General features: G+C 44.3%; 1 protein-coding gene across 6 annotated transcripts in view; it reads left to right on the forward strand.

Annotated features, from left to right (window-relative positions):
* Positions 1-21,125, forward strand: part of LOC121715218 (fibroblast growth factor receptor 1-A-like) — a 32,914-nt gene extending 11,789 nt beyond the window's left edge. For 2 of the 6 annotated variants that reach the window (XM_042100677.1, XM_042100675.1), the window contains exons 3-19: positions 4,248-4,438; positions 5,563-5,707; positions 5,866-5,952; positions 7,084-7,256; positions 9,895-10,018; positions 10,960-11,150; positions 11,446-11,596; positions 13,783-13,979; positions 14,850-14,995; positions 15,582-15,703; positions 16,771-16,881; positions 17,708-17,898; positions 18,215-18,337; positions 18,442-18,512; positions 18,646-18,783; positions 19,086-19,191; positions 19,523-21,125. In XM_042100677.1, coding sequence (XP_041956611.1) covers positions 4,248-4,438; positions 5,563-5,707; positions 5,866-5,952; positions 7,084-7,256; positions 9,895-10,018; positions 10,960-11,150; positions 11,446-11,596; positions 13,783-13,979; positions 14,850-14,995; positions 15,582-15,703; positions 16,771-16,881; positions 17,708-17,898; positions 18,215-18,337; positions 18,442-18,512; positions 18,646-18,783; positions 19,086-19,191; positions 19,523-19,699 — 2,444 coding nt within the window. In that variant the 3' untranslated portion in view covers positions 19,700-21,125. Of the gene's footprint in view, positions 1-4,247; positions 4,439-5,562; positions 5,708-5,865; positions 5,953-7,083; positions 7,257-9,894; positions 10,019-10,959; positions 11,151-11,445; positions 11,597-12,394; positions 12,540-13,782; positions 13,980-14,849; positions 14,996-15,581; positions 15,704-16,770; positions 16,882-17,707; positions 17,899-18,214; positions 18,338-18,441; positions 18,513-18,645; positions 18,784-19,085; positions 19,192-19,522 lie in introns of all 6 variants that reach the window. The other 4 variants (XM_042100676.1, XM_042100678.1, XM_042100681.1 and 1 more) reach the window with 4 other exon arrangements.
* The last annotated feature ends 2,972 nt before the right edge of the window (positions 21,126-24,097 follow it).

Raw genomic sequence — 24,097 nt, forward strand, 5'->3', positions numbered from 1 at the left:
GCTTTGCTTACTTGAAAAGAATCCGTAAAAAAAACCTCTCTTATGATTTTGTGTAATTAACTTGATTTTCGAGGATGTCAGTCAATTGTTCCAAATGGCTTGAAGAGGGCACGAGAGCCGCAGCTCCTCCAGCTGGGTTTCACTCGGAAAATGTGCTCTGGGATCCGACTTAATCCTATCACAGAGTCAGGAGGATCAACTGAGCCCCGACTTGCTCGTGGAATGCAAGGCCTAATGGGGGCTTCGTGCTTGGGTCTCCTGAATTTAAACTCAAAATAGTAAACATTCAGAGATTGTTTTGGAATGGGCTTGAGTTTCATAAATCCTGAGTGCAAGTATCGGGATGATTTCAAAGCATGTAATTGTGACATTTTGTGTAGCAGACATTTGAACCTATTCTTTGTGTGGACTCACTTTTGGTGGGATTTATTTTACATGACCTTGGTGTTTATAGTGTTTATATGAGCTGTTAATTTGTGACTAACTCAAACACATGGTAGGATCTTTGTAGGTTGACTGCAGATCATTGTTTAATTTTAATTGGTGTACTGTATTCACCTTATTCTGCCATGCCCATTTCAGAAATGTATTTTCTCCCGCCTTGTGCTCAATCTTCCGTCGTCTAGTTCCAGCTAGTAAGCTTCATTGGGATAACATGACAGAAGAGGATGGAGAGGCTAACTTGGGAGGAAACAAAAAATACAATCAGGAGGTCAAATGGCAAGATTGTACTTCGCCACCCAAGGGCATTCATCTTTACGGAGCGGGTAGATGATATGTGGCGGCCTCCCGTATCGTATGGAGATATGTTTTAGAGACAGACTGACCATTCTCAGACCAGTATAATACATAATTGTCAAAATATGTTCTTAAAGTACTTTCTTTATTTTTTTTACCCAAAACCCAATGTATTATCTAATTATTTACTGAAGTTCTAAAATGCATAAACAAAAACACTTATTGCGGGGCTGTATTACAGAAACTTTCTAACTTGCAAATCCTGTCCTATCCGTTTGGTATCCATGGTAACTATGTTTTGTACAGCCGCCAACTCCTAAATAAGCGTTCCTAACTTTAGGATGACCCATAATATATGATGCCAGTCCTCTCGATAGAACTCGCTAAGCAAGCCCCCCCCCCCCCCCCCCCCCACACGTTTGTGTGCAGAATGGTGAATACAGTCTTGTCTCAACTGCATTGACAGACATGTATGTAGAAGATCTGAGAAAAAAGCCCCAGGGTGTAATCAGTATGTTTCAATTATGTAAGAGTTTTTCTTTGAGATGAGCATCCAACATCTGCCAAATCTGTTATCGGTGTGGCATTTTGGGAAGGGCTGGAGTTTTGAAGCCACATTGAGAAGTTTTGGTCTAAGACTGGTCAACAAACTACCTGAAAGTGGTTCTAAAAATACCTACCAAAAACCTTCCAGTTAGCATTGTCTAACATGCTGCCTGGTGTCAATGGATGAGGTAGCTTATAGCAGAGACTTTCTAATGTGGAGACACAGCACTTAAAAAATACTCCATAGAAATGCATGGGGCTAGTTTGTCACGCCAATATGGCCGTTGTCTACACATATCCCACCCCTTCCTCGGCAAAACGTCGACATGTGAATACATTGAGCCAATCATGTGGTGTGATGTGAATACATTGAGCCAATCATATGATGTGTTGTGAAGACATCGTGCCAATCATCTGTTGTGATCTCGCCGCTGGAGCAAGATTGGTGTCGTGAAGCCTTGCGCACGCGCAGTTCGACCCAAAGACTTTGCCCGATGAGTGCCCATAAAACGTTGGTATATGGTATATGGCCGCTGAGTGGAGGGACTTGCCTAAAAGGACTTTGCTTATAGCTAGAAGTACCATCCAGAGAAAGCTTGTCTTACATTTTAACAGGGTGTCCCAGCCTGTAAGATAGAACTAGTGCATAGCCTTGATAGCTAGTGGGAAGGACATGTGTTAATCTGTCCTGGACCTAGCCATATTCCATCAAAATTAATTTGAAGATGACATTATAGGTAGTTGCCTATAAAAACATACCTCAAGTAGTTAATTACCATATGCTGTTACTTTAAGATATCCTAGTCAAAAGGATGTAGATGTAGGCAAGACTTTTTAATATTCGTAGCCGTGAATTCTGATATTCGTAGCCGCACAGTATGGACATTAACCCAGCCTGTCACACTCTCTAAGCCTTGTCAACACAGGACTGTGACAGACGCACAAACCCTGTATCCATCTGTGCTCCACATCAAAGCGACAGGCGCATTTACAGAGCTTTTATGGGATGTTTTTATAGTGTGCTTGTGGCCTGTTTAATAGCAGGAATGTTGACAGAAGCATATCAGCGCAGTGGACACCAGGCTAGCTGTGAGAGGGAGAGAGAGGGATGAGGAGAGAGAGAGAGAGAGAGAGAGAGAGTGTGAGTGCAGAAGAGAAGAGAAAGCAGAAGGGAAGGAAGGAGGAAACTGGACTGCTAGTGTGTAGGAGTTTAAGGCTATGTGTGCCTTTTCCCTTTCCTGGCTTCCATGTTTCTCTCTCTCTCTCTCTCTCTCTCTCTGGTTTTGTTTTTTGAGGAGAAAGTTGATCCTACCCCCTGGCCCCTTTTCCTGCTGGGATTAAGGGCCTGTCAGGCATATGCAATCCAGGAAATACCTTCACTGGGCCCAGCTAGGGTTACCATGGCAACTCTCCCTGGAACCTGCCACTTCAAGCTGCCCCCCCCCCAACCTTCTACCCCCTCTTCCTCTCTTTTTTTGCCTTCTCTCGATCTACCCTGCTTCTTTTGGTTATCTGTGTGGCCTTCTATTGTGGAGTCGAGGGGTCTTTGTGTAGGTAGAGGCACGGAGTGAAGAAGGGGGAGGGTTACTTGAGGAGGTCGACCAATCGAGAACTGACGTTCGGTGGCCGTGCCTCATGCATGTTACATCATATGGCAAGAACACACACACACACACACACACACACACACACACACACACATACATACTCACACACATCTGTTGCTCTTGCTCTCTCTTAGCCTCTCCCGAAATAATTCTGCTCACTTAAACTTTTTGTCTAGTCGTTAAGAAAATACCTTTTGTAGGTTTCTAAACCAGAAGTGATGGCAATGCCATTATCTGACAAGACTGCATTTTTCTGCAAGTAATCTCAATCCCATGCAAGAACACTTCCTCTTCCTTCACCCATCCATTGCACCTCTTCTTTTTCCCCTTCCTCCAAGTAATTCTACCTCTGCTATAACCCAACTTTATCATTGGCTATTATTTGAGACATGTGTAATTGAGTTGTTCTGAAGTTTTGTTTTGTTTTGTGTTGAAATTAATTTGAACATTGTTCAAGACCATGAGAATTGCCCAGGTAGCCCAATACATAGTGCATCCAAGCAAGTACTTTATTTTATGGCATGTGACTTGCAGGCCTTCATCCACACTTAAAACTCCCTTCCTTTCCTATCAACCTGAGGGTCCGGACCATGAGGACTGTAGCCTTGTTTTTGTAGCAGTCAGACAACAGCTTGGTGATAGACGGTGTGTCGGTCTAATTGGTTTACCCCACCTCCCATGCCTCCTCCTCCTCTCCCCCATCCCAACCCCCCGAGATGGCATCATCACTGTGTGTGGGGGTGGGGGTGGGGGGGACTCAGGTGGCCGCCTCCAGTCCCCCCTAAACCCATTTATCGTAATTAGATTTGGTCTGCCCCTCTCGACTTGCTCCTCGCCAGCTTGGTGATTGGCCTGTGACTAATTCGGGGTCCAATCGAATTTTGCGAGGACTGAGTGGAGATGATTGGGGCTGAGCTGCTGGAAAGGTATAGCTGCGTGGTCCTGGCATAAACACACAAGGGCCCAGTTCCAGCAAGGGGATGCCCGTCTGGAAAAAGGGAGTCAGAGAGCAATAATGGGAGAGAAAACACACTTGCATATTAACGTCAACCAGATTTGTTGGGAGTAAAGAATTGTGCTTTGTGAATTTGTGACTTGAAAATCGCTTGAAAATTCACTTAAGAAGCTGGCTTGTTCTTTTCCATTTCCTCTATTGAATGAAATAAAAACTATACTACCTGGCAAAAGCTAGCAGGTGACAACAACCAGATTTCAGTTGCTTCACGTTATTATCTTGAACTAGACAATATACAGAGTGGAGATCTCTTTGGTGTTACTCCAGTGTTTTGAATGATTTTGTTGTTTGTCTTTATATTTAGAAACTTCAGTAATATTTCATAATTACATTTTTTACAGAGCATTCCCCCCCTGGGCCCATCGTACAGCCAGGCCTGCCAGCCAATCAGACTGTAGCGGTGGGCAGCAATGTGGAATTCGAGTGCAAGGTCTACACCGACCGTCAGGCGCGCATCCAGTGGTTGAAACGTGTCGAGGTCAACGGGAGTGACGTGGGTCCTGGCGGTCAACCCCTCATCCGCGTCCTGAGGGTAGGACGTCTCGTCTTGTCTCGTCTCGTCTCGTCTCCTCATCAGGCCTCTGTCTCATGCCTTTAGCTGGTGCTTAGTCATCTGGTCCAGACTGTTCTAGCTCAGAACATCTCCAGTGTGGGCAACAGATCACAATATCATCCAAGATTAGTTGAGCATTGTCTGTTTCTTTGGAAAAACTGACTGGCCTTTTGTGGCATGACCCTGGGGGTATGCCCAAGCACGTGGTTTAGGGACAAACCTGGGTACGTTTGCTCAGAGTAAGTGGTAAACCACCTAACCAAAGAGCCCTATCACTTTATTCTCCTAGTGAAACAGAGCTCTTCTATTTGGTGGTTTACCACTTAAACATGAGTTAACTTACCCAGGTTTGTCAACCCACATAGTTGGAATCTCCCTGTCGTGCTTCAGCTATTTCTAGTGCTGATGCCCTGAGGGCTGGCTTGTGTACAACATTCAGTCAAAACAAGATGCTTCAGATACCGAGGATGGGTTGCAGAGCATATTGTTTACACATAGCTGTATGTACTTTTGAGTGGGTTTCTAAGGAACCATCAGTAATGAGAGAGAAACAGTGGGTTGTGTATTTAAACAATAGTGTAAACAGTTATACGGTAACATGTTAATACTCTTGGTGTTAATGACACTTGCTGTAAGTGACCTCAAGGAAAATTCCAGAGTTGTTGAAAGTGCTTGGACACTTTTTTACATCTGGGAATTTTCTTACTCGTACCCCCCTGTCCCTGTTCCCCACCAGCCTAATAAGGATGTTCTCCTGCCATCCAGTGGCATTACTTTCGCTCCCTCGCTCTTCAAAGTTGCCAGGCAGAGTCCGCCCCGTGTCCTGTCCTGTCTGAATTCCTTGGCCACTGCCACTGTTTTGTTTTGCTATTGCCCTCATGAAAGCCCCACCCCACCCCTACCCCCTATTAGCTTTGATTTGCATGGCCATTTTAGTTATCAGAGTATATTATAGTGAATGAGTGAAATTGAAAGGATTGTCCTTTTAGCCCATTGTCTTTTAATCAGATTCTTTATGCACAGCAAGAATACATACAGTACTTTCTTCTCTACACTGTTGTTTTTGTTTTCCCACTGACGACCTTCACTTGGAATCTTTTCAGACCTCCGGACCCAACACCACTGAGAAGGACTTGGAAGTCCTCCAAATAAGGAATGTGTCCCGGGAGGATGAGGGGGAGTATACCTGCGCTGTTGAAAGCTCCTTGGGGCGTTTTCATCATTCAGCTTGGTTAACCGTTTACAAAGGTGCCTGCTGGATTTCATTCTGCAACCCTGGTCATGTCGCATTAACTTGACAAATTGAGTTCTGAAATGTGCTTAAAGCTGAAGTCCATTCCAATAAGTGTTCATGGGTTGCCCAACAGAATAGACATAACAGCTTTTGTTTATTGACTTTGCAACAGACCTGACGTCCTCTGAAGATGACGATGAGGAAGAGGATGAGTCGTCATCTGAAGAGGCCAAGCTGTCCAGTAGCCAGAAGTTAATGCGTAAGTGTTGCAACTTCCATCACTTCTTACCTTATTTTAATATTCAAAACTGAATGACCTGCATTGTGTAGCGCCCTTTAGACATAACAAGCGTGCAGGTTTATTCCATTGAGCTTTAAGTGGAATAGGGAAGGGGCCAAAAGTCTCTTTGATGTTAAAAATCTCTCAAATTCATGTCATAAATGATTTTGTTACCATCTGGAACTGAAAGTGATTAGACTCAAACCAACAGTGATTTGTCTCGGTTCTCAGCTTGAAGGTAAAGACAGGCCAGACTCTGTGACTTGCTGCCCATGCGGCCAGTGGTCTGGCACTGGAAACAGCGCTCTTGTGACTCATAGCAGTCACGAGAAACGACCTCAGTGAAAAGGGAAAAGGCTCGGGAGAGAAAACGGAGGATTAGTATTTGACTCCCTAGAGGGTGTTTTATGAACGCGGGGGGAGGGGGGGGGGCAGCAGCCATGTCGGGGCTGAAACCACCACCCCGTCTGGGGCCTCACACCGCTAGCAGGGGCTGGTTGTCGTTCAGACTGTGACCTTGGATATAGAAGGTTTTTTTACAAGCTCATTTCTTTCACTGTGAGTGCTTTTATTAAGTAGTGTATCATTAGTTAAGTTGTCAGTAGTGTACGTGATTAATAATAGTGTGGTGGTAGTCTGTCTGAACTCAAAAAGGGCCTTTTTCTTTCACATTAGATTTGAAAGGCCGTTGGTTGAGAACTTTACCTCTATTTTTTTTATTCTCTTTACTTACATAATGACACTAAAATATGACCACTGAAGGATGCATACATTCATGTATATTTTCAACAGTATAATAGGCACAGTGTTGAGTGAGTAATCTTTATGAGTGAAAAAGTTGAGCTTTTGCACACCTCCTTGGGACGGGTGCGTCGGAGAAGGACCACAGGGTCACCGATATCAAAGGAAGTAGGAAGCTCCCGCACATTGTCTTCATTTGCAATTGTAGCTTTTTATTGCAACGTTTCGGTCAGATGACCATCATCAGGCAATTGACTGAAACGTTGCAATAAAAAGCTACAATTGCAAATGAAGACAGTGTGTGGGAGCTTTCTACTTAATCTTTATGAGTGCCATGAGTAATCATCAACCCATCGCTCCTGATTTTAGCGATGCCCCCACAGTGGGCTCAACCGGAGAGGATGGAGAAGAAGCTTCATGCCGTCCCTGCCAGCAAGACGGTCAAGTTTCGCTGCCAGGCCAGTGGCAATCCCACCCCAACGCTGAAGTGGTTTAAGAATGGCAAGGAGTTTAAAAGGGACCAGCGCATCGGTGGATTCAAGGTGAACCATGGTTTCCAAGTAGCTGGTGACCACCACGTGCATTTTTGATGTCATTTAGTATTTAAAAAAAAAAACGCTCACAATAATATGATTTGTTTTTGTCTTGGGTACATTTTGCACAAAAAAATACACATTAAAAAAACTGTAGTAAGTAGCATGAGAGACCTTTGTATATTTAATGTTATGAAAAGAACAGCATTGCCTCCCAGTAAAAATTACTCCTGGTGCATTTATCCATTTCACATGTGCAGATGTTTGTGTCAGTTGCACGTGTTCCACCAAAACACCAGGATCAGTGTCCTTACATGGACAGGCCACAGGCTCACCCTTGCGGACAGACAGGTAGTAAAGGTGAAGCCAGACCCCATAAAAAGGAAGTTGTATTTGGTTAGACAGGCCTGCTTCAGGGCCCGCTTTGTTTTCTCAGTATTCGCAGTGTCCTGGACACACTTGCTGCTTGTTTGCGTGGAGAACAGCTGGTTGTGTTTTACTGCAGAGTATTCTCTGTGCCCAGATGGCTAGTGTTTCAAAAAACCCAGCAGGCCTGATTTGAGTCCAGCCATAAGCCTTCAATATGCATGTTTTAAGAGAGGTTATTGACCATTTCGCAGCTGTGAAACCGGTTGTTTGCTCATAACCCCCCAAAAAGACAAAGAAGTAAGGATTGGTTTAAGTCTGCAAGCTTGTGTACACTGCACATGGTGTTTTGTCCTATTTTAGTGTTGGTTGCAAGCAAGTGTGTGCCTATAGTCGTCCTTCCATCTAGCATTCTTCAACAGTCTTGATTCACTGTATGTACAGTAGAACTTAATGTCTGATATTTAGTTGTGTCCCCAGACGTACAAACAGGTTGGGCTAAAGCAGGAGGGCTAAACCCCAACGTACTCCCATGCCTGTAAGGTCATGAAATGTGCAGTGTTATTCTCAGAGCGTTCAAATAACAGGAGGGACAGAACATGCACAGAGAAAAATTATTAAACGGTTATTAAACAAAATTGCAGTCAGACATGAAGTCAAATTTTCCACTGGTTAATTATTGCTGGTAATGGAGGCGGTCTTTTATTTTTTTATTTTTTGCCTCGCGTCACTGACCTCAAGCACAACTGCTGCTTCCAATCATAGCAGACGTTGTTTTAAGTTTCCTGAAATCGTGTTAAAAACATGGTGCCAACTCTGCGTTCACAGACTTCTTTTCCTCCTGCCTCTCTCTCTCTCTCTCTCTCTCTCTCTCTCCCTCTCTGTACTGGCACAATGAACGTGTGAGAGCGCCCAAGTGAGGCCTGGTGCTGTGCCATCCAAGCCCTGAATAAGGGGAGCGTGACGTGGAAGCAGTGGTTGTTTTTTCCAGCGTGTGCAAATTGAAGACATATGGACACTGATATGCTCGCACAGACACACTAGAACACCTTCTCTCTGTCTGTGTACGTACTCAACACTGATTATTTAGCACATTTCAAAACTCACTATGTGTACTGGTCCCATAATAAAACCTTTTAGGCCAGTGCTGATTTCAGGGTCTAAGGCCCCTCCCCCCTCACACTCACTATCCTCAGCATCTGTGTTTCCCATCAAGGTGTTCTCCTGCCTTGTCCTGGACAGACCCCCCCCCCCCCCCCCCCATTCTCCACCTCCCCCCACCCCCCTTGCTGCCCCCCCCCCTCCCAGCTGGGACACATTACAGTGCTTCCTCTCGACTGTGCCAGTTTCCCCTGTTCTGGACGTTCGCTCACGCTTCAGTCAACCCCCCCCCCCCCCACACACACACACACACACACACACACACACACACACACACACACACACACACAGACACACACACTCATACCCCCCACCACACATACACACACCAAATTCCCATCTGGACTCTGTTTTCTGCTATGAACAGGCTGAGGCCTCCATTGGTGGTGGTGCTGGTGGTGGTTGGGGGTGGAGGTGGGGTTTGTGGTAAATGGGGGCCTCTCTGCCCAACCCCCTCTCTTCTCTGAAGCTATGCAGGGGTCTATTGTTGTTGCATGTAAAATCTTAGGTGTATTGCCTGTGTGTGTGTGCATATATTAAGTGATGGGGGTGTTGAGGAAACAAGGCAGACTGTATGCATTCAGTGAAGCAGGGCACATCTGGAGCAGCTGTGGTCTCTCTCTCGTACACACACACACACACACACACACACACACACACACACACACACACTTGAGTGTAATGAGTATAAATTTCAGTGCCCAGTTAGATCACATAGGGTCTTATGTGTGCCATTTCCGGTCTACTGGAAATGGACGTAGTTACTGTGCAGCGCAGAACACCAGTCAAGCTTGTAGACATTTACAACATTAATAAGGAAGGTGTGTGTGTGTGTGTGTCTGTGTCTGTGTCTGTGTCTGTGTGTGTCGGTCGAGATTACAGGCATGTGATCTTAAACAATGTAAAAGAATTTTCAAAAATATTTGATGGTTTACAGTGAAAAATATTGTTACAACTATGTGTTACAACTAAATGTTACAACTACAATTATTTCTACAGATTTGTATCTCAAAAATTGAGCTGATCACTTGTGAATGTGTATATCTTCTGTGAATAATTCATAATATTCATCTGTTCTTAGTTCTCATCTTGTTGAATCATCTGGCTCTGTTTTCCTTAGGTGCGAGAGCACATGTGGACCATCATCATGGAGTCTGTAGTGCCCTCAGACAAGGGGAACTACACTTGTGTGGTGGAGAACCAGTATGGCAGCATCAACCATACTTACCAGCTGGATGTCGTAGGTCAGTACCATGTTGGTTAGCTTTATGGTAACCTGAGGAAACAATAAGACTTAAGACTTGTCTTAAGACAACAAGACTTGTATCATAGCAATGTACTGAATAGAATAGAGAGGGATAGAAAATGTGTTTAAAATGATTTGTGTCAACATGCAGCAGCATCAAGTAGAACAATAGTCAGACTGTTCTAACACACCCATGCAAAGTCGGCAGTGTGTGAGGCAGGTGATCAACAGGCAGGTGATATGAGGCCAAGAACTAGATTCACCCACACCAGCCTGTGACTGAGTCACATTTGAATAACCCAGTCAAAATCACACCCCATTGGCCCGTAAAGCCTTGCAAGATATTTCTGAGGGCACGACATCACTCCAGAACCCCGCCTCCACTGATTGGTTTTGATACCACGCTTTGAGAGCAGGCCTAATTTGCCCACTCTGAAGGCGCCGCGGTCTCCACAATCAAAGAAAAGCAAAAGCAAATCGGAGTCTGAACATTTTGTTTCCATGCCAAAGTTTTCTGCTTCATTACCAAGGCTTGTATTTATCAGGCATCAGAATGAAGGGGAGGGTTTTTTCCCCCTTGAAAGCAGCTTTTAGCCTCTGGACTTCAGTCAACATATTTAACAGTTCCAACTGACCCAGGGGCTGCTGCTTTGACTTGCAGTCGTTTCAACAAAATGGCGGCAATTATCCTCACAGAGACTGGACTGGATAAGTAGCCTAATTCGTTTGGGATCTGTTATGAGTTGGGCCATGAAATTGTGGTCTCAGTGTTGTGAAGTGATTTCAAGTCTGAGGCGTATTAGGCGAAACTCAAACCAGGCAAATTGCAGTACTTATAGCTGTGATACACCTTTGATATGCTTTTGAGTCTTTTTAAAAGACTGTGTGTGTGTGTGTGTCTGTGTGTGTGTGTGTGTGTGTGTGTGTGTGTGTGTACAGAGCGCTCTCCTCACAGGCCCATCCTACAGGCTGGTCTTCCAGCGAATCGCACTGCGGTGGTGGGTAGTGACGTCGACTTTGTTTGTAAGGTCTTCAGTGACCCCCAGCCTCACATCCAGTGGTTGAAGCATATTGAAATCAACGGAAGTCGTTATGGATCAGATGGCTTGCCATATGTTCGGGTGCTAAAGGTATGTAATCTGTAACGCTGAAGACTGTTTGTGTGAGCTTCTTGCCAATGTTGTCTTCGGAACCAGAGCATCATGTGACCATATAGTACACACTTGACATACAGAAGAACATTGTGAGAACATACACCCCCAGTCTTGGCTACTGACAGCACTATACAGCTTTAACTGTCCAGTTTCTCTGTGTTTTTGTTTGTTTGTGTATTTGTTGCCATGATGATATTTATTGACTGCCAGATTCTGTGACCAATACCTGGCCAGACGTACCTGCCTTTGACGCCTGTTTTCCTGTTTGCAGCATTCAGGGGTGAACAGCTCAGACACTCAAGTGCTGACACTCTACAATGTGACTGAGGAGGAGAGCGGACAGTATATTTGTAAAGTGTCCAATTATATAGGCGAGTCCAATCAGTCGGCCTGGCTCACAGTCATTAAGCCACAGGCCCAAGGTAACCCTTCTACAGGAGCCCAGAGGGGTCATTGTTGGAAAACATTTGAGAGAGATTAAAAAAAGAGTCATAGAAACTATGATAAGTATGGAAGGATATGAATAAGCTTAATTCTGATTCCTGACTCCATTCCCTGCTCACTTGATTTTCCTTCCTGTGGATGATGCCATGGAAAAATCCCAGCAGAGCCTATGGGGTGTGTGTGTGTGTGTGGGGCGGGGGGGGGGGGGGGGGGTGGGTTCTTTAGTCCATGTTTCCATTTGGAACTGTGTAGGTCACCCATTTACTGAAATGCGGTCGGCGAGATTCGTAGCTCTGCTGGATCAACTTCCATGTGGCCCATCTTGTGCATGTAGAGATGGACTGAGGGGAATACAGGCTCCCATTCCCCTCTCTTCCTGATCTGCTCTCAGATATGGTGACGGGTCTACGCAGGGTGAAAACGTTGTGCTCTCTATCTCTCTCCTCAGCTCGCATTCCCCCTCCATTCCAACCTCCGGCACTAACTATGTTTATTGCAGGGACGGTGCTGCTGAAGCTGAACCTCTGGGGTGTATTCCAATGGTGTGCGCGTGCGTGTGTGCGTGTGTGTGTGTGTGCGCGCGTGTGTGTGTGTCCGTGTGTCCAGGGACTTGAGGCATGTCGGCAGCCATCAGTCCTCCCTCTTATCTTGCTACATGAACCTGCTCTTTGCTGGTGTCCTTCCTAACTCAGCCCTTCTCTCTCCCTCTTGGGGTCTTCTTTCTCTCTCTCTCTCTCTCTCTCTCTTGTGGGTCTTTTCCTGTTGTTCTCTTCTAGACTGCTGGCCTTAACACCACGGACAAGGAAATGGAGGTCCTGCAAATAAAGAATGTGACTTTTGAGGATGCTGGGGAGTATACCTGCTTGGCGGGAAACTCTATTGGGCACTCTCACCATTCTGCATGGTTGACTGTCTATGAAGGTATCTAAGGTTCTTTCATGGTTCCTTTTCCTCCTCTGTGCCCTCTGCCAAACTTCCACACTGGCCTCACCGATGTTGTCACACTTTAGAATGGAATGCAGCTGACAACAGCTTTTTGTTGCATTTTAAAATCATACATTTCTGTATAACAGCAAGCTGCTCAACTGCCTGAGGTGACATTGTCAGTCACACAGGAATTCTTTGCATTCAGCACACAAACGCACATGCACAGGTGCACATGCACACACACACACACACACACACACACACACAGAAATGAAGAGGGCACCTTATATTTATGGCTATAACACCTATAAGATATTTTAATTACTGGGAATATCTATCTCCTTGAAGCTAATCCTGTGTGTTAGGTGCAAGAGCAGTGCAGGTCAGTGTGCGTTTCTAAAAATGTCTTCTTGTCGTCATCCCTGCTCCTTTACCTCTGCATGGTCTCTGTGCATTTGCTGTCTAATGGGATGGCCTGTGACAAGACAAGACATCCCTCTCTCCTCTCTGCGCTAATGAGATCAATGCATGTCAAATACTGTCCTACCAAAATGGGCCATTGCTGTCTCTAAGAGAATGCAAGATGAATTTGGCCTTATGTGGGGTTTGGCATTGGGCATTGAGCTTTACTCCAATACATTCTTCTTCCTCTTTATATAAAGTCCTATTATATATATAATCAGTGATGATACAGAATCTTGTGTTTGGAATTAATTTCAGTTGGACAAGAGTTCCAAAGAGTGTTTCAGTGCAATCTGCATTTTACTTGTGAAATGCAAATGAAATAATCTTTGAGTTCTTGTTGATAATCCAATGTTTTGCAAGAGTCTGTGCATTGGGTGCTTAATATGTTGGATTATCATTTTGCTTGTCAGTCATACTCCAAACACAAGCCGTTGTTTCCGTCTATTTCTAGTCTTTTCTGCAGCATTTCTAAACATAACTTATATTTGTCATTTGCACATCAGTTTTAGTAGAAATCCTTTTCTATTTATATTTGGTGTCTACAGATGTTTGTATACTGTTATCTGTGTACAAATATAAATTCTATACATTAGAAATGAGTTATCTCTGTGTGCGTGCATATCTGTGTCTGTGTGAGGGATACCATCTAGGTATTTAAAGTAATCATCCACTGTAATGATTACACTCATTAAGAGTCTTGGTTGTATTAGCTTGGCGTGTGGCTACTGGCGAGTGCCGTGCAGCTAACTGTGTTTACTTCTTCTGGATGAAGCCGTGCCCCCCTCTCCACTGCCCAATCAAACCTATCTGGAGGTCCTGATCTACTGCGTGGGCTTCTTCCTCATCTGTGTGATGGTGGCCATCGCGGTCATTGCCAGGATGCACAGCTCATCCAAAAAGAGCGACTTCAACAGCCAGCTGGCCGTGCACAAGCTGGCCAAAAGCATCCCTCTGCGCAGACAGGTAACAGAAAGTAGATAGGGGGTTTGCAAACTCTTACTCTTTCCTTCTTCTCTCAGAGTAGCATCTCAGCCTTTGCCAGATATATTTTCATAAATCATTTGATGTCATGTAGACTATGCAGTAAAGTGCAGTGAAATGTCATACATTTGTTAATAAAATGACCTTTAACCTCACATTGGCTCATGAAGACGACAGATTGACGAAAGACATTTTTTGCTGTCTATGCCTTTTGAGGTAAGTTATTCCATTAAAGGTGCTCTAAGCGATGTCATACGTTTTTTAGGCTAAAACATTTTTTGTCACTTACAGCAAACATCACCTCACCATCCACTAGCTGCCTGTGTCACTGTAAAAAAAAACAATCTTTTGACAACCCAGGCTCCAAAAACACCCCCAAAACAACTTGGGCAAACCTTGCCCATAAAAACATAACAAACTGTTCCAGCAAATTACCGACGAGATGCACGTTTAGAAGAGTTTCAATTGCACGGGAGGGAGGGGGAGGAAGTAGTGAACTAGCTTTCTATTTTGTTTGAACGTCCACAGAAGTGACGTTACCCAGCATCGCTTAGAGCGCCTTTATACTGATGGTCTGATACTGATACTGATACTGCTCCTTGGCCAAAGCAATCACACAAATCAGTATCACCTTAATCTCTCCAATCAACCAATTCATGTAGGCTATTAGTAATCTTTTCACACTTTGCGCTAAGCACAGTTTGCTTCCCCCATCATGCCTTCACCACCAACAAATAAGAAAACACATGTTATCTGTTGACCACCTAAGACCACTTTGGCTGCCCTTTCTCTTTGCCCAAACCAGTGTCCTGTGCTTGTGACCGGGATGGAGGATAACCCACTGCTCTCTCCTCACAGGTGTCCGTGGACTCCAGCTCCTCGCTGCACTCTGGGGCAATGCTGGTGCGTCCCTCGCGCCTCTCCTCCAGCGGCTCCCCCATGCTCTCCGGGGTCTCCGAGTACGAGCTCCCCCAGGACCCCCGCTGGGAGCTGTCCAGGGAACGGTACGGAACGGAACAGAACTGAGCCTTGCCTTTTGGCCAGAGGTGTAAAAGTCTGGGTTCAGAAAGTAAAGTCCTACCATGTAATAGTTCTAGTGTACTGAACACAGGTGATTTCACTAATTAGCTTATCTACCTGGCTGAGGAGTTGTGCTAATTAGATTTTTGATTTAGTGAATGGTTGGAGCAAATATGGCAGGACTTTTACTTTCTGAAGCTGGATTTTTACAACTCTGCTTTTTGGGTTGACATTTGTTTAGTCATTTGTACCCTGCACATGAATGTTGCCATTTGATGCATTGTTGTACCAGAGATAGCCTGAGGCTAATTGGGCCTACATCCACAGCCTCCTGGCACGTCACAATTAAATATCCACTTGGTGACCAGAAATACATACCATAATACAAATCGCATACAGTAACACACACACACACACACACACACACACACACACACACACACACACACACACACACACACACACACACACACACACACACCAGATCAATGCTGCCATACAATGTTCATCTTCTTGTATGACCTTTCACACTTTTAATGTTTTCTTTTTCCCCCATATGCTTTTTGGTAGGCTCGTTCTCGGGAAGCCTCTGGGTGAAGGCTGCTTTGGCCAGGTGGTGATGGGAGAGGTCATGGGAATGGATAAAGACAAGCCAAATCGTGTCAACAAAGTGGCAGTCAAGATGCTGAAATGTAAGTTTGTCACAATGGCCATGAAAATGGCACCAACAATGAAAGTGCCAGTAATACATTGTTCAACCGGACCAAAATTTACTGTATTATACATCATAGAATACAACATAGGTAGCATACTACATTGCCAACTGAGTACAGCCCTTGCAGTTGTCTACCCACTTTGTTACATCCATTATTTCTAATACAAACGTATGTGTCTAGTGTATGCTATATTTATGTATCTATAAAACAATGTATCCAATCAGAGTAGTTTGTGTGCTTACATCTTGTAAATGTGAAATTAACTTTTGGAGTGGACGCTTCTGACCACGCCATGTCTTAGCACCGGTATTTCACATTAATGTCATATAGCATTACATAGGGAGTATTCTACATTGCCAAGGGAGTACAACTGACTACAACCTTTGTGGTTGGTTACCCACGTTGTCACACTCAATGTTTCTTATAAAAAGGCATTGCTGCACTCTGGCTCGTGTCTAAAAAGGAAATCGGCCATTTAAAGTCTGAAACTGTTGTGGTAATGGCAAACCTCCAGTCTCTCAGTGGATCACACCGGCATCTGTAGCGTCAGTCCCACTGGGAGAATCAGCTCGGGACAGTCGCGCTGGCGGAGCGTCTATTCCTGGCAACAGGCCACCGTGCAGGAGACAGACTGGAGTCAAAATTTACGAGAGGCCCTGATTTAAAATGTATGACGGTCCCCATAAAATCAGAGATGCACTGTTAAGGGGGAAGGATGAGGAAGGGCTTGCTGTCTTTTTGTATTCTCCCACTAGAAAAGGCTTAGGTCCAAAAAGTTCCAACTGTGAGGCTTTGAGGTCAGTACATTGTAAAACGATAAAAAGATATAGAAAATAATATCTAGCATAAGCTGTACTGTAGCTTATTAAATTAATGTACCTTTACCTAATATTCATTTATTTCCAAAACCTTCATTTATTTACTTCTCAAACCTTAATTGTACGCTGATTCATTATGGCGATCTATAGAAATAGGCAGCTTATGACCGATAATATTTTTGTGTCACTGGTCTCAAGTCAGCAACACTTTTCTTACTCCTGCAGCTGATGCCACAGAGAAAGACCTGTCGGACCTAATCTCAGAGATGGAGATGATGAAGATCATTGGAAAACACAAGAACATAATCAACCTGCTTGGAGCCTGCACACAAGATGGTGAGACACTGATAAGTAATTGAGAACAAAGAATGATAGGAGAATGTGAGAGGCTGCCCAGATAGAAAAACATAAAATGATTTCAAACATTGATTCCGTAAAACACTGTGAAAAAAGGGTATTGATAAGTGAAAAGTAAAAATGATTCACTTAATGGCCAATTAATGTAAATGGGGAAGATGATGTCCAAAGTGTCAAGAGTTGGGTGGACAGAGGGATCAGCAGGTTCAGATGACCATGGCCAAGTGTGTACAATGGGAGCAGTAAGAGCTTCCGACATCGGCTTCCTGAGCTCTCTGCAGGACATGGCTCCCGCTGCCAGATCTGCCATTTCACTCAAATCTTCCCTGACGAGCCTTGGCAGCGGCGCAGGGCTCTCTGCGGAGCAGGACCATTACTCCAGGAGCAGCGTCCCGCCTCCGCCATGCTCCCCGATGCCAGACTAATACAGAAAACATGACCCGAGTCTCCGCACTCTTCCACCTGTTTGGCCAGAGCCATTATGCAACTGGAACATGCCAAAGCCTGCTGGCCAATGCAGTCGTATTTCTGTCCAATTCCGCTCATCTTTGGCTGGGTCTCAATCATGCTCATCGGTCCAATCAGACATATTTTTCACATCTGTAGTACGCTAGCATATGTAGTGCTGAATTTTAATTTGTTTTGTTTTTTTTAAAAAGAGATAAATTATTCATGCTTCCGGAACATTTATTTTTGCTTATTCATTGTTTCCTGAACAAAAACTGTTTCCTCTTTCAACATTCTTTATTGTAATGTATTACTATGTTGGAGATGTAAGCCAGTAAGCTGTGTGTCCTATCCCCAGGGCCCCTCTATGTGATCGTGGAGTTTGCCTCCAAGGGCAACCTGAGGGAATACCTACGGGCTCGTCGTCCTCCCGGGATGGAGTACTGCTACAACCCAGACCAGGTGCCTGTGGAGAACATGTCCATCAAAGATCTAGTGTCCTGCGCGTATCAAGTGGCCAGAGGCATGGAGTATCTGTCATCTAAAAAGGTAATGTTCACTAATTAGTAGTATATAATATGCAGTGGATAAAGTTGAAGCTGACTGGTATTTAGCAGACGCTTTTATCCAAAGTGACACCGACTCGTATCTGAGTTTAGGAAATGAACCTGGCCAAAAACTGATAGTCAGGGAGTGATGTTACTACTACTCCCCCACTCCCGATACAGAATACATGCAATATCTCCTGAGGTGTATTATAAATAAAGAGCACTTGTGTCTGTTAATGTATTTGGAGGTGGGTTGAACAAGATGGGTTGCAGGGCATAGTCAAGGCTAACTTATGCCCCATTTCTGGCCCTTGCAGTGTATACACAGGGACCTGGCTGCTCGCAATGTTCTGGTTACTGAAGACAATGTTATGAAAATCGCAGACTTTGGGTTGGCACGAGATATTCACCACATTGATTACTACAAGAAGACCACCAATGTAAGTTGAACATGACCCGAGTTGGGAAAGATTTTTCTTCTCGCACATTATCTCTACTGTATGTAAGTCATTATTTGGTCTAAAGTGGAGTGTTCTTCCTGAAGGGTCGTTTGCCAGTGAAGTGGATGGCTCCGGAAGCTCTCTTTGACAGGATCTACACGCACCAGAGTGACGTGTGAGTGTTTCACATTTTGTATGTTTTCATTAGAAATTAGTCTGATGGGTCAAGCTGTCTGTCGGGCATGATCTGCATCCTTTAATCATGTAATCCTGTTACCAAGACTGAATTGCATCTGGTGGTTTTCCAGGTGGTCTTTTGGAGTGCTCCTCTGGGAGATCTTTACTCTGGGGGGCTCCCCATACCCGGGCGTCCCTGTGGAGGAACTCTTCAAGCTGCTAAAGGAAGGCCATCGCATGGACAAGCCCTCCACCTGTACCCATGAGCTGTAAGGCCCGATCCAATCTAGGGTTTCATACAAATGTGTGACAAATCTAAAGCCAAAGTTTGTTTTTGTTTATAGTGCAATTTAAGGCAATTGTTATAGTCAGTCTCATGACTTTCTGGACATTTTGCATATACACTCAGATGCTGATTTAAATAGTCCAAATGCACCTTTGAGTAGCCTTCAGAATGCACAGTAGTATACTACAGTATACTTATCAAGTAAACTTTCCTCTCCTTGTTGCCTTGCTCTTCTTGCTGTGGTCCCATCCTCCCAGCCTAACAGAGTCTCTTTCTTGATGTCAGGTATATGATGATGAGGGACTGCTGGCATGCTGTTCCTTCTCAGAGACCAACATTCAAACAGTTGGTGGAGGATCTCGACCGTACGCTTTCCATGACTTCTAATCAGGTCAGTCACAGTAACGACATGTGATTGTTCAAGATGTATTTGTTTTGGCAATGAAAATACTGTAAATAACTCTAAACCACCATTGACAACGTTTCACATTTTTTCAGAAAGCTCACAACAAAAATGCTGTCACATAACATTAGGGGTGTTTTTGTCTATTTGCATCTGGAGTTCCTTACTTGAGTCAGGAGACAGGACCCATCATAAATAAGAAATTGTTAGATCAAGTACTTAATTCATCCCCAAAGGAAATGTTGGCTTTCTTTGTTCTTGCCTGGTAAATTGAAGGTTCGTTTTATTTTATTTCATTTTTTACTGATGTCTTTCGCAGGAGTATCTGGACCTCTCTATTTCTCTGGACCAGTACTCTCCCAGCTACCCGGACACACGCAGCTCTACCTGTTCATCAGGGGAGGACTCGGTGTTCTCCCATGAGGCCGGCGTGGACGAGCCCTGTCTGCCAAAGTTCCCCCCTCACCCCAGCAGAGTGGCATTCAAGAAGCGCTGATGATTCCACGTTATCTTCCTTTTTTTTTTGGTCTCTGCTCTGCAGATACCCAACACACTCGTCTTCATGCACACAGCAAAGGCCTAAATTAAACACACACACACACACACACACACACACACACACACACACACACAATCACTCCCACAGACACCCTGTAGACTCTTATCTTTTCACCCCAGAGCTGGACTTCATTGAACTCAGGAGATAGGGCTCAAATTGGGGATGTCAGTAAGCAAGTGTGGCGGAACTGCCTTGATTAAACTTTAAGAAAGAAAAAAAAAAAAAGTGCTGTTTGGTACAGATGCACCTGACTGGTCAGTGTTTATGCCTTGGTACTCCAACAGGAAGTGCTGCTCCAAGAGACTAAGAGAGAACATAATGGAACCCCTAGATGTTTTTTTTGTTTTTGTTTGTTTTGTTTTTGTTGTTTTTGTTTTTTTTGAAGAGCACTGCAGGAGAGATGAAAGGACCACATTCACTTTCCCACTTTACATTTGGTCTCTCTTGCCTGTCCGTCACTTAGAACATTCCACAGGACCGATTTGTACAGAAAATGTCGACTGTCAGAGAAAGGGATCACAAAGGACCATTCCTCTCTGGGGTTGCGTTGCTAATGGATGAGGGATGTCTCGGATGACCAAAAATTGCCAGGCTGTAGTGTTGGTTTGAGAAAGTCAAATGGAGCTAGAAAGAGGGTTCATTTGTAAATACAGCTAGAAATTTATAAATATGAATATATATTTACAGCATACTCATATTTCTATTACTACATTCAATTTTGTTTGGAACAATGATATGTTTCATACAAAAAAAGAGTTCTCAGTAGGGGATTTGGGTTATCAGTTGTCTGACATGAAATGTGTTGTATGAACTTTGACTTGGCCAGTTATTTTTATTTTATGCTCGTTTTCTGTCCATTTTGCCTTTGCTTTTCCCAAGACCTGGTGGCTCCCATTTTCCCATCAGGAAAAATGGATATGGTACGACAATTTATGACCAAAACTGTTTTCTGCTTTCAAGGCACAGTGTGGTATTACTCTCATTGTCACACAGCTTTTGTTATTGTTATTTCTTTTTTACATGCCCTATGAACTCAAAACATGGTTTAATTGTTGAGCTACATCTATAATGTCTTAATACAGAACAGTGCTGGGAACTTGGGCCTCTAAAAACCCAATGCACTCTAACAGTCTTAGCCTGCCATATTAGGTATGACTGTATTCCGTGCGTGTGTGTGTGCGTGCGCGCGTGCGCGTGTGTGTGTGTGTGTGTGTGCGCGTGTGTGTGTGTGCGTGCGTGCGTGCGTGTGCGTGCACGCGTGCATTTAAGGATGCCATGCATTTGTAGTGGTGGTCCAAGGAAGATACCAAGAATGCTTGTCACCATAAAAGGATTACATTAAATAAAATGCGACTGAAAACAACTCATTAAATCTTTTTCAGTTTGAGAGAACTTCATAAACAACCTCGTAAATAACTCCCCTCTTTTGAGTTTGCAACATAAATCATGTTTACAGGAGTACACACATAGGTTGTTACGATTCCTTCTCCCATTAAACATGGGTTACTGAAGGCAATTAAATATGATAATGCACTTCTGATAAAATAAGCAACACCTAATCATGTTTGTGCTGAGCTGTAGCTAGCTGTTAGCATGTTATTTATGGGCTGGTGAATGGCTCCGCTAGCAAGCACTCTGTGCTATCAATCAGACATCCTCGGTGTTGGGCTAACATGTTCTTGGCTGGCCTAATGCCACATGCTGATGCATCACTTGAAGTGCTCCTCTATAGCAACAAGCGGCTTTCAGCCAAATGACAAAATGTCCATCCCCTTTAAAGAGTGAGCTTTTACTGCTTGATTCGACTCAAGCGACTTGCATTATAGGAGTTCAAATTTGAGGGAAAGTGACTGAGGGTGGTTCAAATTGTTTTACATCATCTGGGTAAAGATCTAGCCATTGGAGTTAATCTCTCACTGGAGACTTCCACTATCATGAGGGCTCAATGATCAGTGCTCAGTTTGCTCTTACATCCTTTTCAGACTATTTGTTGGACAGGAAGTTTTTCCTTATTCTTTCAATTCTATTATTTATATATGCCCATGAACAATTGATATTGTTCATTATAGAAAATTAAAGAAAACCCTGGGTTTACCCAAATTTAATCCAAGGCAGACCAAAGGTTTAACTCAAGTAAGCAATTCAGGTGAAGCCATCTGCATTAAAAAGAACCATGTCCGGGGGCGCTGTGGCGCAACAGGCTATATACCATGTACCAGCGCCCATACCATGTACGGGTCCAAGTGCCCACGGGACCCAGGTTCGAATCCATTTCCCGATTCCACCCCATCTCTCTCTCCCACTCACTTCCTGTCTATCTTCACTGTCCTGTCGGAATAAAGGCAAAAAGCCTAAAAAATATAGAGATAGATAAAATATAAAGCTAACAACGTGAGTCGACCCTTCCATGCAACAAATTAGTGCAGGTTTTCATACAAGAAAATGAGCATTGTTAGCACCTGTTACCTAGCCTGGGTGCCATTCCGAACTTAGTCCCGCCCACAACATTTGAGGTCGGGAAGTTCGGTCTGGCATTGCTCCATTGTGGAGCAAGTATGCTCGCCCTAGATCGGGCGGACCAATCAAATCGGGCTTTACGATGATGGACAGGTGAGCAACAGCGCCTGGTCTATCACGTCATCTAAGCACGCTTAGATTAGGCTTATGTTTGAAACAAAAACGCTGTGGCTAGAAGGATGCATGGCTTTTAAGACCCCATATGGAAATTGCATATTATTTAATGAGGTTTTATCACTGAAAACGATTATTTCTGAAAACTTTGGCCAAAGTTGAGATGTGGGAAAACTCGTGGTTTCACTTTCATCAAGGGAAAACAGCGCTGTTGCATTGTGACATGGTTCTCGTTCGTTTGAAATCTCTGATTGACCACCTTTTCGAGGGATTTGCGACAGCTTATCCCAGCTGTTTAACATGTTTGTAGCATATCAGTGTTCAACAGAAATATTTTCAAAAACGGAGGGGATATAGGCTATCAGTTTTTTCCTAGCCTACCCTACTACGTATCTCTTAGATTTCGCTAATGAGTGTTGTAGGCTAGGAGTTATTGACGGCACTAACTTTTACAAAAGACCAGAAAACAATGTTAAGGCATAAGGTGGAGAAGAAGGATGGTTCGTGTGTTCTCTTCCTACACCTCACGGTAAGCTATTTCGTAGCTCTGATTGGTTAGGTCTATCCAATTGAGTGCAGAGGCATTCCCCCCCTGTATCGGTTGAAACACGCCCCATATTTACGTCCCAATGGAGCAGTATCAGACTCATATTCTGACTAGAATTGAGTATGGCTGCGTCAGGCTACCTGTTACCACCATTTTCTCAAGTTTCAATGTTGACATAGAGGAGGACTGAGGAGGATTGTGCTTTCAGGTCTCCCTTAATGGAAGCTATTGGAGCAGGCCATGGATGTGATCATTTGCGCCATATGACAAAGGAGGGGTTGTGTTGAGTCTGCTGAAGTGGAAACCAAATTAACATCCCTATCTGTTGTTGTTGATCTAGTGTTGAAACAGGACAGAAACAGCCCAAAATACAGTTTTAAAAGAAACCAGCTTTGAACTTCTAAACTTGAAATGTCCTCCATTTCACTCTCATCTCTTTTTAGGGCGCCGACCAAACGGTGCCTGGCACAGTGATGATGGGATTGCTTGTGTCAGGTCGTCCACACCCCCTTCGCCAGCGGCCACATACTGAGTTGGATTTGCTCAATTCACTTAAACTGGCTTTGATTTATTCTGGTCTCACTTTGATGCCACTGCCTCACATCAAGGAACAGACCCCTCATTATTCTTCCAGTCTTAGTCTGGGGTGTGTTGGGGCTGACAGATGACCTCCCCTTCACCTTGCTGCTGCTGCTGCTGCTGCTGCTGCTTCCAACCCCCCACCCCACTCCACGCAGGCAACACGTTGTCAATCAGAATATGACGCAGTCGCGCTACAGTGTGTGACCTCACAGGGGTCAGAAGTTGGGTGGGTGTTTGTGTGTGTGTGGAGATGGTGGTAGGAAAGGGGCAACTTACTCATTTACAGCCCTTGGTGGGAACAAAGAGTGACATCATCAGCTCGCTGCAGGTTGCTGTCTGTCAGTGCTTGATTTAAAGGGCTGATGCACAGACAGGAGAAATTGGAGAAAGGGGAAATGGTTGTGCTTGAGAGAGAAATACAGCAAGGCTGCCAACACCCAAGGAAGGCCAGCAGAACAAAGACGGGGCAAGACAATGATTGAAAGAATGAATGGATCCTACTCATGAATATCCCCACTGGCCAACTTCCTGCTGGCGTTTGGCCAAAGAGCTCCGAAACAACCAATTTCAAAGGC

Source organism: Alosa sapidissima, chromosome 8, assembly GCF_018492685.1.
Source record: "Alosa sapidissima isolate fAloSap1 chromosome 8, fAloSap1.pri, whole genome shotgun sequence".
Taxonomy (NCBI): Eukaryota; Metazoa; Chordata; class Actinopteri; order Clupeiformes; family Clupeidae; genus Alosa; species Alosa sapidissima.